This window comes from Ixodes scapularis, unplaced genomic scaffold (assembly GCF_016920785.2).
Source record: "Ixodes scapularis isolate PalLabHiFi unplaced genomic scaffold, ASM1692078v2 PGA_scaffold9__187_contigs__length_104089568, whole genome shotgun sequence".
NCBI lineage: Eukaryota > Metazoa > Arthropoda > Arachnida > Ixodida > Ixodidae > Ixodes > Ixodes scapularis.
In genome coordinates this window covers 78,638,432-78,655,114 of record NW_024609884.1, presented here as the reverse complement: position 1 = coordinate 78,655,114, position 16,683 = coordinate 78,638,432, and the positions used below count along the sequence as shown (strand labels likewise).

The 16,683-nt window shown below is 45.2% G+C and overlaps 1 protein-coding gene across 1 annotated transcript; it reads right to left on the bottom strand.

Annotated features, from left to right (window-relative positions):
• Positions 1-11,497: 11,497 nt before the first annotated feature.
• LOC120837702 lies at positions 11,498-13,501 on the bottom strand. The gene is made up of 5 exons (XM_040207246.1): positions 13,314-13,501; positions 12,770-13,203; positions 12,330-12,578; positions 11,681-12,158; positions 11,498-11,564 (listed from the first exon to the last, which is right to left on the bottom strand). Exons 1-5 carry the CDS (start codon positions 13,499-13,501, stop codon positions 11,498-11,500), a joined length of 1,416 nt encoding a protein of 471 aa, XP_040063180.1.
• Positions 13,502-16,683: the final 3,182 nt, after the last annotated feature.

Sequence of the window (16,683 nt, the reverse complement as noted above, 5' to 3'; positions counted from 1 at the left end):
GCAACTAATGTATGCAGATACAAAACTTATTCTTTCTTGGTGCAGCGTCGTCAGGAACGGCGCGAGCGTCTGGCACCACGAAAACGCGCTTCCTGGCAGGAGAGATTTTGCAAGCGGAGTAGTTTTGCAGGATCACGCTGTCTGGTCTGCGCCCAAGATGCGGAGCAGAGGAGCCTTGCACAGTCTGTAAACCCCCCCCCCCCCCTCCCTCTTTTCATTTCACGATGCTCCTCCAGAGAATACTTTTTATTTCTGAGGGACTCCCTTTTCTATTTGGGGGTGCCAATTCGGCAATTATATTTGTGTCATTTGTTAACAGTAATCCTCCATTTATCTTATTTTGCTCAGAGATGGCAGTAATGACATTACTGTAATGGAATTACAGTAATTAAATTACTTTTTGGAGTAATGAATAATGTAATGAATTGCTTTAGGCGAGTAATTTAGTAATCTAATGAATTACTTTCAGGCAGCAATTTCGAGAAAATGACTCATTACTTTTGAAATTACGTTTGTCCTAAATCAGAAAATTTGTTTGCAAGCTTTAAAAAAGAGAAAAATTATTTTGCGTGGTGAAATGTTGTGAAAGAGAATCAAAGGAAATAATCGACGGCCACCTGAGCGGAAAGTCTCGTACGAAGAGCTGAACAGGCGCACAAAGGAGGGCTAGAATGGCGAAGGAAAAAAGCTTACGTGAAGACATTGCTGGAAGGCAAAGGCTTACGAACTCCACGCACGACAGATTCACGGCGTCGCGTCATCGCGACAATACTATACTTCCTTCGTCCCTAAGCTGACTGTGCGGTGGGAGTTGCAAGCTAACCAGAACCAATCAAACACCTTCCTTTAATCACCTAACCCGTCCCTTTTTCTGCGCGCGGGTATGAACGAGAGTGTGGTTACATGGCGAATGAGAGACGTATGACTGCGCAAACAAACACATAGCCTCCACCGTTCATTCCTAAGCTGACAGTGCGCGAGCTTAGGGATGAACGGCTCATAGGCTACAAGGCGACGGGCAAATCACCAGTGAGTTAAACATAATTTAAAACCTGATAGGACAGGACAAACAGATTCCTAGCCTTGTACTTTCGTCAAGCAAGGTCAAACCGTAAGTTTCGACCATTGTGAACAACAAACGACTGGAATAAATAATTAATTTGAAATGCCTTGTCGAGCCCCAGAACGTTTCGTGCGTCCACGAGCAAAGCAGGTGCCGCTCGCGCTATGCCTCGCTGCCTTCCCTTGGGAAGTTTATTCGGGAATATGCCTACAAGGAGCTATCGCCCCCCGTTTGTTGGGAAAGTACACAATTTAGGATACTCGCGCCATTCCTAAACTGGCGACGCTTCTGCTTAGCAATTATCCAGGCCTTTTGTGTGACAATGCGCTAAAACTTGGGCTATTCGGGTGTTTGGGAAAAATGCTCCTTGAAAGGTCTGACCGACAATAGGTCAACTATACTCGGCGACAACTCTTCATGGCAATGCAGTGGAGGGTACATGCACGCGTTCCCTCTCTTATTATGAACGCTGAATAAGGACTACAACTCCTAAATCAGGAAGGCGAAATATATCACCCTCCTAGTTAGAACCTTTACCGTTGAATGAGCAACGAAACCGGTGAGTCGACTGCCTTTCTGAGTCACATCTAAAGAAGCTATATTCACCATGTTTAACACTTACGTCTTGTGCGCCAGCAAAACCACTGCTCAATATGGTTCACTTTGAGGCACATAAGGTTGTTGCGGTGTAAACAGGAAGATCTGAGTTTTGGTACATATAGACCAAATAGCTCTTTGACGTCACATCACTGCGGCGGCGCTGCTGCCAGCACTGCGCATGCGCAGCGCCTCGCTTTTCGGATTTGGTTGTTACAGATGCGCTGTGTGGGCAAACGAGGGGTTGTTTTGTAAACACTGTGTTGGTGTATACGGTAAATAAAATGAGCCCGAATTACTGCCTCAAGGTATTCAAAATTAATGTTGGAGTAATTTCAAAGTAATTCCATTACTTTTGGAAAGTAATTGTAATGTAATGTCATTACCTTCAGTCTCTGGTAATTTGTAATGTAATTTAATTACATTTTTGCAGTTTTCAGAAAACTAATTAGTAATGTAATTTAATTACTTTCTGAAAGTAATTTTGCCATCTCTGTTTTGCACCGAAAAACTGTGAAGTTTAAACAAAACTGCGAGAATTTGAGCGGCTGCCTCTAAGACCACTAGGATCTTTCTCTTCAGGTATCCCTGCCGTACACACTTGTAGTTTTATTTATCGTCAGATTAATAAGCCACATTTAGTCTTTCCAGTCCTTCTATTCCTGGGGACAACTTTCTTGAGACAGTTCAGCACAACGAAAACATGTTTGGCTGTCTCAATGCTGTTTACATGTAAAATGGTACATGCAACAATTTTTGTACTTTCAGTAAATACCACTAAGAGCTAATCCCTTACGTTGATACTTGCAAAAACACCCATTAGTTTTTCTCCGCTCAATGGCGGACGCAGAAAAAATAAAGGAAAGAAATAGCTTTCCCCTCTTCCACTCGCTATTAGAACAGGCGGCGATGTGATCTGACGCTAACTGTATATCGCCGCTGTTAGAGTTCAGCTATTCTTATCTTTGAATGGACACGAGCCATTTTTCGAATGTTTGGCGATGCTGGTTGTAAAGAACCCGAGCACTCGACTCGGGCTCATGACAATCAGGTACGTAATGGTGTCACGTGACTGGCGGTGAGAAGTGGTGATGGCATGTGGCCTCACGGTGTCAACGACACTAATACATCCATACTCCGTTGCAACTCAAGAATGTAGCGCGAGTGTAAGGAAGGCCGAGGAGAAAGAAGCAGACGGAACGCTGGAGAAGAAAGAGGGAAACCTCCTCCACTCTCCAGCGTTCCGCCTGCTCCCTCCTCCCCGGCCTTCCTTTCCCTCGCCCTGCCTTTTACAGTTGAAACGGACTATAGTGACGTACTCAATTTAAGTCGACTTAACGCGGTGAGTCACGCGACTACGTCTAAAGGCCACGTGACGTGACATTATTTGGCAGCATATTTTGACACCATGACGTCACGTCACCACCTGATACATAATTAATCGTAGTGCCAATACAAAAGCGGTACGAAAGCTTCATTTTTTCATGCATTGCATTTCGGTATATGGCAATTTGTTCACTACATAGAAATACAGCTGCCAATTTTTACTTGTCGAATACTAATTTTGTAACTAAAAAAAAAAATTCCCGTGAACCGTTTTGAACCGGTTACCGTTATATTATTTTCCGGTTCAGTTCCGGTTCAGTTCCAAGATGGCGGCCAATATTTCGGTTCGGTTCAGTTCCGGTTCGGCTAAAAATAACGGTTCGGTTCCGGTTTTCGGTTCGGTTCAGTTCCGGTTCGACACTCTGATCTGAGGACCTCTTAAAATTTGTTAGGACAAGAGAACACACTGGCACGCTGGCGCCATCTATGCGGTGACCCAAGAACTGCATTTCACAAGAGCGAACGTTTTGCGTAATACCTATAAGAAAGGCTCAGTTATAGCGTTGACAAAAGTTTTTTGAGCCAAGAAAGAAAGGATAATGCGGGAGAGAAAAAAAGTGAAAGCCGTTTACAAATCCCTGTAATGCCGAATTGGAGCGCAGCTCTTGAGGAGGAGGAGTGAAGGGTACTGAGGGGAGGGTAGACCCCTCCTCCTTCTCCTCCTCCTCCCCTCATTCTTTAATATGCTCCGGGGGGGGGTCACGTGACCTCGGGGGGGGGGGGGGGTGTCACGTGACTTCGGGGAGGGGGTCACGTGACCTCGGGGAGGCGTGACCTGGGAGTCACCTCAAGGTCACGTGACCCCCAAGGTGACCCCCCCGGGGGGTCACGTGACCTGGAGGGGTCACGTGACCTCAGAGGGGTCACGTGACCTGGGGGGTCACCTTGGGGTCACGTGACCTTGAGATGACCTTGGAAGGGGTCACGTGACCTTGGGGAGGAGACCACGTGACCTCAGAGGGGTCACGTGACTTGGGGGTCACGGACCTTCAAAGGGTCACGTGGGGTCATCTTGGGGTCACGTGACCTTGAGATGACCTTGGAAGGGGTCACGTGACCTCGAGAGGTCACGTGACGTTGGGGGTCACGTGATCCCAAGATGACCCCACGTGACCCCCAAGGTCACGTTACCTTAGGGGTCACGTGACCTTCAGGGGGTCACGTGACCTTGAGATGACCTTGGGAGGGCTCACGTGACCTTGGGGGTCACGTGACCTTGGGATGACCTTGGTTACGCCGACGGCGACGGCGACGCCAACGGCGACGCCGACGGCGACGCCGACGCCGCTCAAGCCAGGAACGGGCCCCTAAGAGCTGCGCTCTAAAACAAATATGCCGGACTGCGAAGTTTACACTGCTACCCAATAGATGACGCCAGTGTGCCCTCTCGTTGTAAGAGGTTTTAAGGAACCCAGTTTTAAAAGGTCGCAAGAGTGTGAACGGGCCTCAAAGGGTCGTTCACACTCCGCATTAAGGGCTCGTGTCCCTCGTCCCGTAAGAAATTCCCAAATCTTCAAAATGTCCCGCATTTCAGAATGTAGTAAAATTTACTCTGCAATTGGTGGCGCTGCCGAACAACGGGGAACGGGGAAGCGCGGAGGTCGCTGGTAATCGTGTGAATCGCAATGGTAAACCATTTTCTATCCAAACATTGCGGGAGGCGACCGTCGTTCTTGCAGGAGAACCGACGCGCATGCTCCGTTGTGCCTCTCCCCTTGGTGGCAAAATATTCTGAGAAAAATTGCTCGCCAAAGTTTGAATATAAAATATTGCAATTATTTTGATATCGCTCTGTCAATGCGAAAGGGTTGCTGTGGATCTTTGTTTTCGTGAACACAGCCACAGAAGGCAGAAAGCCTGCAACTCGCAACGGTCGAAAAAGAACATAATGTTAAAAAATTGTGTAGGACAATGCTAATAAAAGCAGGCGTTGACAGGAAACAATAACCTGAAAGAGATTTACTGTTTCTTATTTCCATTTGATGCATTGGGTTCTGTTACAGTCGATTTATATGTTTTCAAATTCGACACTTTTAATAACACGTTTGGCATAAAAAAATACTTCACTCGTAGTGAAACTTAATTGAGCTTAATTGCTGCAATACAATTAGCAGGTGTATAAACAGCACAGGATAATAAATGTCTTAACAGAGCCTCGGTTCGTGGTGTGTGTGTGTTAATAAATTTCCACTCCCCCACCTCCCCCCCTCCCCCCCCCCCCCCTCCGCCTCCAGTGTCCCGCATTTCGCTAGCAGAAAGGTGGTCACCCTAACCGAGAGAGACCGAGAGCTGTTGAAACCTCTTAAAATTTCTTAGGACGAGAGAACACACTGGCACTCTGGCGCCATCTATGCGGTGACCCTGGAACTGCATTTCACAAGAGCGAAGGTTTTGCGAGGTTTCCGAAGTGAAATGTGCGTAATACCTGTGGGACAGGCTCTTTTATAACGTTAACAAAAGTTTTTCGAGCCAAGAAAGAAACGGTAATGCGCGAGAGAAATAGAAAATATGCCGGACCGCCAAGTTTACACTGCTGTCCAATAAATGGTGCCAGTGTGTCCTCTCGTTGTTAGAGATATTAAAAAGACGTTGACACCCCCCACATTTTTTTTAATGTGTGCCTGGCGATTTATTATAGTATCGGAAGACTACCCAATTAATATTTTGCAACAGAGTTACGTATATTTTTATTAAACCCAAAAAACGCAACTGCTTAAAACCGAAACTGAAACCCGCGCACGGAGGTCGGAGGAGTGGAGATGAAAGAGTGAGTATTAGAAGCCACGTGGCAACAAACACCGTGCGCTTTTTTCTCCCCTCCAATTTTTAATTTTTTTTTTGTGCACAGCAGACGACATGTTTTGCGGGAACTGTTTGCCGTGCGATTCCTTTGCAGTTATGTCTGTTCCGCTCGCTGTTCTGTACTTCAAGATGCGTTGTTTTGTACATTGAGGAGTTGGAGATGAGTAGTGAGTGCCCGTGGTGAATTTCCGTGATTGGCTCCGAAAAGAATGCCCCTAAGATGTTGCGTGAAGAGCTGGCTCACAAGTCCTGCGTCCGAAAAAAGTGGCATTGTGCGGCAGAGACTGCACAAGTTTCCGAAAGATCAATGGGATCGGGACTAATGGCTGGCTGCAATTCCAGAAGAGCATTTACGGGCACCTCGGAAAGCGGACGCTACCCGATTTATATGCTTCTTGCATTATGTGAAAAGTGATTACATTGCGTTCGCAGGTGTCAAAAAGGAAATCCCATTTCATTCAGTTCAGCGACGTTTCGTCCACAACATTTGTTTGTTGTTTCTTCAGTGATAATTGTAAAAAAAAAAGAAATGTAAACCTCGCAAATAGATTAAAAAAAAAAAAGAAGAAAAAAACGGTGCGCCTACACGGGATTGAACCCGGTCCCGCCGAGTGTGAGGCGGATATCTTTCGAGTGATGTACTGGCGAATTTTTTTTTAAACATTTATTTACATCTATTTACACACTATCAACAGTGTTCAAAATTGTAAAAAATATGTACAATATATACAGGTGACGACTTTTGTCAATGACGCAAACACTTTTAAGCAAACGATACGTAAATTGACTAAGATGGTAGGGCACTTGCGTGTCCTTAGCAAGGGAGATATCTTGCTATGATAATATTTTCTCCACGAGTAGCGGCATGTTATATAATATCTGGCGACTGACCGATTTTTTTTTTCACTATTTCTTTCCAGTCATCGTTCTCTTGGCATACAAGTATGCTATGGCCTAGTTGAATTGCTATGTGTTTAAAATTTACCCAGGAGGGCTTTGCAGCTCCCGCTTCAGTATCTACTTTTCGCGTCTTCCATAAGCTATAAAGTCCTAGTACAACTAAAACATCTTGGATTGTATCCTGGTTTTCGTCGAAATGTAAGTATTGAAAATTTGTTTCAACCACTTCAAAGTCCTTTTTCAGTGTCCTTTTGCAAACTCCCCCCCCCCCAAAAAAAAAAAAAGGAAAAAAAAAAGAAAAAAAAGACAGCGTCTACACATAAAATGAAAGCGTGCGTGAACATTTCAGTTGTTTGGCAAAGTCGGGCAATAGGTGACCGGCGTTTGAGCCGGAAGTTTCGTCATCCGAAGCGAGGCACCACCTGACTTCACGCTTCCGCGGTTCGACCGGTGCCGGTCATGGTTCGTCCAGCTGCATCGAGTTCTAGGCGTGGTAGCCGTGCTGCATTCGCGGTGAAAATGGTTTACAGCTCCGCGGTACGTTGTTCTAACGCAAGCCATAGAGGGCATCAGATGTTCCAGTTCCCGTGAAACAAAGCATGGAAGCAACGATGGGCCGTCGCTTTTAAGCGAGTGATGGAGCGAGGTGACCTGTGACAGACAAACGTCGGTGACCGTTTATGCGCGGCCAATATTGTTACAGCCCAGTACAACGTGTTCTCTCTTTCTTCAGGTAGGGGCCGCGGGAAATAACGACCTCTAACAGTCTTTTGGCACCCACCATAAAGGTTGAATATAAATGTAGAGCTCTCGAGCCCATCCTGGTACTATGGAAAATACTGCAAAGTGAATCCTTCTTGAGAAAACCGGTCTCAAATCGAGGATGGTTCGGCTGTTTTTATGCATTCGTTCATCTTTTGAAATTTGGGCACCCGCGTCTCGCCAGAGAACTTTTTGAGGACAACCCAGTTCTCAGCCAAAGGTTGAATATAAAATGTAGAGCTCTCCGAGCCTATCCTGGTACTATGGAAAATACTGCAAAGTGAATCCCTTCTTGAGAAAAGCGGTCTCAAATTGGGGATGGTTCGGCTGTTTTTATGCATTCGTTCATCTTTTGAAATTTGGGCACCCGCGTCTCGCCAGAGAACTTTTTGAGGACAACCCAGTTCTCAGCCAAAGGTTGAATATAAATGTAGAGCTCTCGAGCCTATCCTGGTACTATGGAAAATACTGCAAAGTGAATCCCTTCTTGAGGAAACCGGTCTCAAATTGGGGATGGTTTGGCTGTTTTTGTGCATTCGTTCATCTTTTGAAATTTGGGCACCCGCGTCTCGCAGAGAACTTTTTGAGGACAACCCAGTTCTCAGCCAAAGGTTGAATATAAATGTAGAGCTCTCGAGCCTATCCTGGTACTATGGAAAATACTGCAAAGTGAATCCTTCTTGAGAAAACCGGTCTCAAATCGAGGATGGTTCGGCTGTTTTTATGCATTCGTTCATCTTTTGAAATTTGGGCACCTGCGTCTCGCCAGAGTACTTTTTGAGGACAACCCAGTTCTCAGCCAAAGGTTGAATATAAATGTAGAGCTCTCGAGCCTATCCTGGTACTATGGAAAATACTGCAAAGTGAATCCCTTCTTGAGGAAACCGGTCTCAAATTGGGGATGGTTTGGCTGTTTTTGTGCATTCGTTCATCTTTTGAAATTTGGGCACCCGCGTCTCGCAGAGAACTTTTTGAGGACAACCCAGCTCTCAGCCAAAGGTTGAATATAAATGTAGAGCTCTCGAGCCTATCCTGGTACTATGGAAAATACTGCAAAGTGAATCCCTTCTTGAGGAAACCGGTCTCAAATTGGGGATGGTTTGGCTGTTTTTGTGCATTCGTTCATCTTTTGAAATTTGGGCACCCGCGTCTCGCAGAGAACTTTTTGAGGACAACCCAGCTCTCTTGCCAAAGGTTGAATATAAATGTAGAGCTCTCGAGCCTATCCTGGTACTATGGAAAAAACTGCAAAGTGAATCCCTTCTTGAGAAAACCGGTCTCAAATTGGGGATGGTTCGGCTGTTTTTATGCATTCGTTCATCTTTTGAAATTTGGGCACCCGCGTCTCGCAGAGAACTTTTTGAGGACAACCCAGTTCTCAGCCAAAGGTTGAATATAAATGTCGAGCTCTCGAGCCTATCCTGGTACTATGGAAAATACTGCAAAGTGAATCCCTTCTTGAGAAAACGGGTCTCAAATTGGGGATGGTTCGGCTCTTTTATGCATTCGTTCATCTTTTGAAATTTGGGCACCCGCGTCTCGCCAGAGAACTTTTTGAGGACAACCCAGTTCTCAGCCAAAGGTTGAATATAAATGTAGAGCTCTCGAGCCTATCCTGGTACTATGGAAAATACTGCAAAGTGAATCCTTCTTGAGAAAACCGGTCTCAAATCGAGGATGGTTCGGCTGTTTTTATGCATTCGTTCATCTTTTGAAATTTGGGCACCTGCGTCTCGCCAGAGAACTTTTTGAGGACAACCCAGTTCTCAGCCAAAGGTTGAATATAAATGTAGAGCTCTCGAGCCTATCCTGGTACTATGGAAAATACTGCAAAGTGAATCCCTTCTTGAGAAAACCGGTCTCAAATTGGGGATGGTTCGACTGTTTTTATGCATTCGTTCATCTTTTGAAATTTGGGCACCCGCGTCTCGCCAGAGAACTTTTTGAGGACAACCCAGTTCTCAGCCAAAGGTTGAATATAAATGTAGAGCTCTCGAGCCTATCCTGGTACTATGGAAAATACTGCAAAGTGAATCCCTTCTTGAGAAAACCGGTCTCAAATCGAGGATGGTTCGGCTGTTTTTATGCATTCGTTCATCTTTTGAAATTTGGGCACCCGCGTCTCGCCAGAGAACTTTTTGAGGACAACCCAGTTCTCAGCCAAAGGTTGAATATAAATGTAGAGCTCTCAAGCCTATCCTGGTACTATGGAAAATACTGCAAAGTGAATCCCTTCTTGAGAAAGCCGGTCTCAAATTGGGGATGGTTCGGCTGTTTTTATGCATTCGTTCATCTTTTGAAATTTGGGCACCTGCGTCTCGCCAGAGAACTTTTTGAGGACAACCCAGTTCTCAGCCAAAGGTTGAATATAAAATGTAGAGCTCTCGAGCCTATCCTGGTACTATGAAAAATACTGCAAAGTGAATCCCTTCTTGAGAAAACCGGTCTCAAATCGAGGATGGTTCGGCTGTTTTTATGCATTCGTTCATCTTTTGAAATTTGGGCACCCGCGTCTCGCCAGAGAACTTTTTGAGGACAACCCAGTTCTCAGCCAAAGGTTGAATATAAATGTAGAGCTCTCAAGCCTATCCTGGTACTATGGAAAATACTGCAAAGTGAATCCCTTCTTGAGAAAACCGGTCTCAAATTGGGGATGGTTCGGCTGTTTTTATGCATTCGTTCATCTTTTGAAATTTGGGCACCCGCGTCTCGCCAGAGAACTTTTTATAGACAACCCAGTTCTCAGCCAAAGGTTGAATATAAAATGTAGAGCTCTCGAGCCTATCCTGGTACTATGGAAAATACTGCAAAGTGAATCCCTTCTTGAGAAAACCGGTCTCAAATCGAGGATGGTTCGGCTGTTTTTATGCATTCGTTCATCTTTTGAAATTTGGGTACCCGCGTCTCGCCAGAGAACTTTTTGAGGACAACCCAAGTTCTCAACCAAAGGTTGAATACAAATGTCGAGCCCTCGAGCCTATCCTGGTACTATGGAAAATACTGCAAAGTGAATCCTTCTTGAGAAAACCGGTCGCAAAGTGGGGATGGTTCGGCTGTTTTTACGCATTTGTCCGTCTTTTTAAATTTCTGCACCCGCGTCTCGTCAGGGATCTTTTTGAGGACAACCAAGTTCTCAGCCAAAGGTTGAATATAAATGTAGAGCTCTCGAGCCTATCCTGGTACTATGGAAAATACTGCAAAGTGAATCCTTCTTGAGAAAACCGGTCGCAAAGTGGGGATGGTTCGGCTGTTTTTACGCATTTGTCCGTCTTTTTAAATTTCTGCACCCGCGTTTCGTCAGGGATCTTTTTGAGGACAACAAATTTCTCAGCCAAAGGTTGAATATAAATGTAGAGCTCTCGAGCCTATCCTGGTACTATGGAAAATACTGCAAAGTGAATCCTTCTTGAGAAAACCGGTCGCAAAGTGGGGATGGTTCGGCTGTTTTTACGCATTTGTCCGTCTTTTTAAATTTCTGCACCCGCGTCTCGCCAGGGATCTTTTTGAAGACAACCAAGTTCTCAGCCAAAGCTTGAATATAAATGTAGAGCTCTCGAGCCTATCCTGGTACTATGGAGAATACTGCAAAGTGAATCCTTCTTGAGAAAACCGGTCGCAAAGTGGGGATGGTTCGGCTGTTTTTACGCATTTGTCCGTCTTTTTAAATTTCTGCACCCGCGTGTCGTCAGGGATCTTTTTGAGGACAACCAAGTTCCCAGATAAAGACAAAATATAACATTTAGAGCCCCCGAACATATCCTGGTACTATGGCAAATATTTAAAAAAAAACGAATCCTTTTTGAGAAAACCGGTTTCAAAATGGGGATGGTGTGGCTGTTTTTACGCATTCCTTCATTTTTTGAAATTTGGGCACCCGTGCATCTTCCAGGAACTTTTTGAGGTCGGCCGAGAAGCTAACTGGTGATTGTTGTGTATGGTGTTTTGAATCAGAAAGAAGAAGCCGGTTATGTAAACTGATAGCCGTCTTTATTCATGTTGCCGAAATGCATCCTCTTTGATTCGCTTGCCTTTCTTTGGCTTACAGAGCGGCTTGCTAAAATATCGAAACTTCTTCGGGTTGAGTGTGAGTCCACAATCCCTGAGGCGTTGTAGCACAGCTTTAGCACAGCTTCCAGTGAGTCATTATGTTCTTGGTCTGTTCTTCCATACACTAAGATGTCGTCGCTGATGTTAATGACTCTTGGGATGCCAGCGAGCACTTGTCGGACCGTGTTCTGGAACAGCTCTGCAGCAGCAGTAATTCCAAAGTTCAAACCTTTGTATCGGTAGAGTCCGATGTGGGTTGCAAACGTCGTGATGTGTCTCAAGTCCTCGTGCAATACTAGCTGGTGGTATCCGTCGTTGAGATCGAGTTTCGAGAACACAGATGCGCCATTGAGGCTTGTGACGAGATTATCCAGCGTTGGGGATGCATGCCGCTCTCTGTCAATGGCTTGGTTTGCTCGGCGGATGTCTACACGCATCCGAACAGTGTCCAGTGCATGTGGCTTTGGCACAACGACGATGGGGGAGACCCATGTAGTGGGGCCCGAGGCTTTCTCGATCACATCGAGCTCCTCCAGTCGCCGTATCTCTTTTGTGATCAGCTCATGTATGTTGAACGGGATGGGTCGTAGCTTCTGCGCCACTAGAGGAATTGATTGATCAATGTGCAGTTTCAATTCAATTCCTTTGAGCTTTCCTAGTCTTCTGAATAGCTCGGGGTTCGTCTCTTGGATGCTCTACGATGGAGAAACCTTGTACACGGCTGAGACAAGTCCCAGAGCTTCGGCTGATTTGAAGCACAACAGTGACTCACTTGGCGTCCTTGTCACCAGTGTGATATCCCGCAACTTGGTGTCCGTGTAGCAGAGTTCAGCAGAAAACTTGCCCATTAAAGGAAGTTCTGTTCTTGATCCGTATGCATACACTTTTGGTACCGGGCCACCCAGGGTCGGTTTGCCTGGGAGCTTGCTATACGTGTCATGTTTGATGACGTTTACCGAAGCTCCCCTGTCCACGATAAAGTCAATGTCACGGTCACCGATGGAGCCTCTGAGTTGTTGAGCTGTAACGTGAAAGCTTGGTCGTTCGAATCAGAGTCTTAACTGTGCTCAACCAACCTGTGAGCCGTGTTGGGTCCACCTTGTCGGCTCTTTCCTCGGCATACGTCTGCGAAGTGTCCTCGCTTTTTGCATGCTTTACAAGTTTTGTTTCTTGCTGGACAGAACTTTCCTTACTCGTGGGGCCACAGTCCACCACAGTTGAAACACTTTCCTTCAGTTGTAGTTTGTTGCTGTTTTGACGTCTGGGCGGATCTCTGCTTCCAAGGCTTCTCCTTGCGCATCAAGTGATTCACCTGGTCGGTCGCGGATGTCTCCATTTCTTTCAGCTGTCGCGAGGTGATTTCGTACGTCCGTCCTTGTGTTAGAATATTCTCGAGCGTCTCGTCTGTCTGGAGCGCGAAACGTCGTAGTTTTGTGGATGACATACCGAGCACGGTTTGCGATTTTATCTCTGCGTCAGTGTCCGCAACAGTACAGTGCCTTGCCATTGCACGGAGGAACGTGTAGAAGGCACCGATGGTCTCACCATCTTGTTGGGTAGTTTTTCGGAAGTTGAAGATTTTGTAGTCTTTGTTAACCCTCGGCGTGAAGTGGTCGTGGAGCAGCTGTTTTGTTTTTTCGTAGTATCTGGTGATCCAAAAGTGCTTCCCGCTTCGCTTTGACCGGTCTGTTCCGTAGTGGTAACTGCCGTGGTTACGCTGGGTGGGGTTGCCGTTAACGGTGCGAGTGACGCGTACACGTCGTAGCCTTCCTCACCGATGTAGTGGAGCAGCAGAGCCTTCTTTTGCTTTGCATCCTTGACCTTGAGCGCCGTCAACAGATTCTCGAATCTGTCGATCCAACGTCGCCACCAATCTCCGAGCGTTGCTGGAGACGAACTGACATCGAAGGGCGGGAAAGCCGGCAAAGACGGAGCAAGCGCCATCTTGCTTCTGAGCCCACGCTGCTTGAAATTTTCTGAGCGTCGGGAGCCGGTGAACTGACCTTCCTTGCTCGTTCGGTGGTCCGATGAGAAGGCACGGGGTTACCTTGTCACGTTGGACGCATCGCTCGTCGCCAATTTCTTGTGTCTGGTGTTTTGAACCAGAAAGAAGAAGCCGGTTATGTAAACTGATAAACGTCTTCATTCATGTTGCCGAAATACATCCTCTTAGATTCGCTTGCCTTTCTTTGGCTTACAGAACGGCTTGCTAAAATATCGAAACTGAAACCGAAACAGAACAGTGATGAAATACAACATTTAAGGCCCTCGACACTAAGCTTCTACTAAGACCAATACTCTCAAATTAGCCATGTTTGTGTAAACTTCTCTCGAAGTGGACATGGTCCGACTATTTTTAGGCATTCGCTCATCATTTCAAAATCGGGCACCGGCTCCTCATCCAGGAACTTTTTTGAGATTGGCCGAATTTTTGACTGGTGGCGAAATACAATTCTTTAAGGTTACCGAATACAAACCTCTGCTATTGCAAAATCTTGGGCTTCAGCCCTCTTCGAAGAATATGATATCACATCAAAAATATGATATCTACTTTTCATTAGAGCAATGTTCTTCTCGAGACAGAGGGAGAGAAAAACGCATATTATATTCTTGAGCATATAACAAAAGCTCTATGTAAATTATGACGTTAAAATCCTGAGACTAGGAAGGAAAATTTAAAGAAAAAGTGTAAGAAGACACAGAAATAAGGAGACAGACAAAAGTCTCAAAGTCAGCTAACAAATTTTATTCCATCCACAGATTTTATAACCACCTCCCAAGGTTATTGCCAACGCACACCGATACGCTTCTACCTTTCCAGTACAACCACAAAGAAAACCTTCTATACCCCAAACACAGCAATCGTATCAAATATTGATTTGAATATAAATGGTGTATTTGTGTATTTTATACGCCTTTCATTGCACCTTGATGTTTGGCTTGGTGGTTGCGGAGTTCTTTTACTTTTCATTTTAGCTAAATTACTTAAGCACCAAAGACCATATTCATGCTACAAGAGTAGACACACGTACTGGCGTCTGCAACAGTAACTTTTCTAAAAAAAATATCTAAAATCAATATGTTCCTTCAGGCAAGACGAGCGTGTACGGCACCTGTGCTCCCATTCCGAGCATTCTCCGTGGTGTTTGGGTAATTTGTCAAAAATGCATTACGTGACTCTTCGAACTTTCTTCGCCAGCGTAACTGATAACTTCAGCTATCAATTTCACGAAACTAACGAGCAGCGTGCCGAGCAGCGTACCGAGTTACAAAAAAAAAAAAAAAAATGACCGCATCTTTACGTGGTGAATGATGTTGATTACTAATCTACTATTCCTACTAGGATTACTAATCACTGTAGCAATATACTCGACTTGTGCTTAAGCCAAGACCCGTCAAAAAAGTCAAATTGGACGTTTAGTGTTTATACAGTGTAAGGTTGGTCTGCCAGGATGAGGCGACACTGGTTTACACTGTAGATGAGCAATTTTGCCAGTGCAGTACGACTGCTAACCTGGGGTCTTTAACGTGCTCACGCAGTAGTGATACACGACCGCACGCCGGTACGATGCTCATCCAGATCGAAACGGGCAGGGGTGGGGCTCGAACCCAGGATCCCTGGGTTCTGCAGCGCGAGCTTTCGCTCCACGCGCGGCGAGCTGGGTGTGCGCTTCAGCCCACTCGGCCACCGATCCCCCCCGCCAAGACCCGTCACTCTTCAGTAACATCACATACTTACCCGGCATTAGTGACCATCTCGTCATCGATTTAACTCTCTCTCTCTCTGCTCCTCGTAGATCACATTACTGCAAATTCATTCGCAATTACGCGAGAGCTGATTACGCATCAATCAACTCGAACCTCGAAGATTTTTATCATACTTTCTCTGTTAACTTCTGGGAAAGAACGGTTAATGAAAACTGGACTCTATTCAAAGATAAAATGATCTACCTAATCGAACGCTTTATTCCACTGACCCGTATTATATCTGACTACACTAACCCTTGGTACAATAAAACAATTCATAGTCAATCCAATAGGAAAAAAAGACTCTATAAGCGGACTAAGGCTGTCAACACTACGGCTTCTTGGAACACCTACTACGAATGCGCTAGGGCTTATAAATCAGCAATAAATCGCGCCAAAACCAAATTCTATAGTATCGACCTCCCCAACATACTAACCACGAAACCAAAGAAGTTTTGGAAAATAATCAATCCGGCAATTTCACTTCCTTTGCAATTTGTAGATGACGACGGACTTCCGCTTTCTGATAAACACGGCGCTCTTGCTATTAATAATTTCTTCTGCTCCATCTTTACTAACGAGTACTTACTAAATATTCCCGACTCGTGCCAATCCACTCACCCTCTCATGGATCCTATCGTAATTGACCGTACTGGAGTACTTAAGGCTATAGATCAACTAAAGGTGTCCTCCAGCTCCGGAGATGACCAAATTAACTCTAAGGTATTAATAAACACTAAACACATTTCTTCCACTTTCCTCTGCGACATATTCTCTCAATCTCTTAAACTCTCTGAAGTACCATCAGATTGGAAAGTTGCTAACGTCATACCCGTTCATAAAACAGGCGATCGCCAACTAATCGGCAACTATCGTCCCATCTCGCTCACCAGCGTTTCATGCAAACTCTTGGAGCACATTCTCTATTCTAACATAATAAATTTCCTAGACTCTCATAACCTCCTTTTCAAGCACCAGCACGGATTTCGCAAGTCCTACTCATGCGAAACTCAGCTAACAGCATTTCTAACTGACATTTACTCAAATTTCGATTCCAATGTTCAAACTGACGCCATCTTTATTGACTTCTCCAAAGCATTTGGCAGGGTCCCTCATCAACGTCTTTTAATGAAACTAAGAAATATTAATCTTCACCCCTCAGTAGTCAATTGGATTTCTGAATTCCTTACTAATCGCACACAGTACACTTCTATTAACAATATAAAATCTACCACAAGCGCAGTAACCTCTGGCGTCCCTCAGGGAAGCGTTCTTGGCCCTCTTCTTTTTTTAATCTACATTAATGATCTCCACCATGGCATCACTTCTGAAGTACGTTTGTTCGCCGATGACTGTGTCATATATAGACCCATTCATTC

Excerpts from the sequence above, each read along its gene's own strand:
- LOC120837702 (XM_040207246.1), bottom strand. The coding sequence starts at position 13,501 with ATGGCGCTTGCTCCGTCTTTGCCGGCTTTCCCGCCCTTCGATGTCAGT. Across the intron at positions 13,204-13,313 it reads GGTGAGGAAGGCTACGACGT|ATACTACGAAAAAACAAAAC; the intron begins GTACGCGTCACT and ends TTGGATCACCAG. Across the intron at positions 12,159-12,329 it reads ACTGGTGACAAGGACGCCAA|TGGCGCAGAAGCTACGACCC; the intron begins GTGAGTCACTGT and ends CAATTCCTCTAG.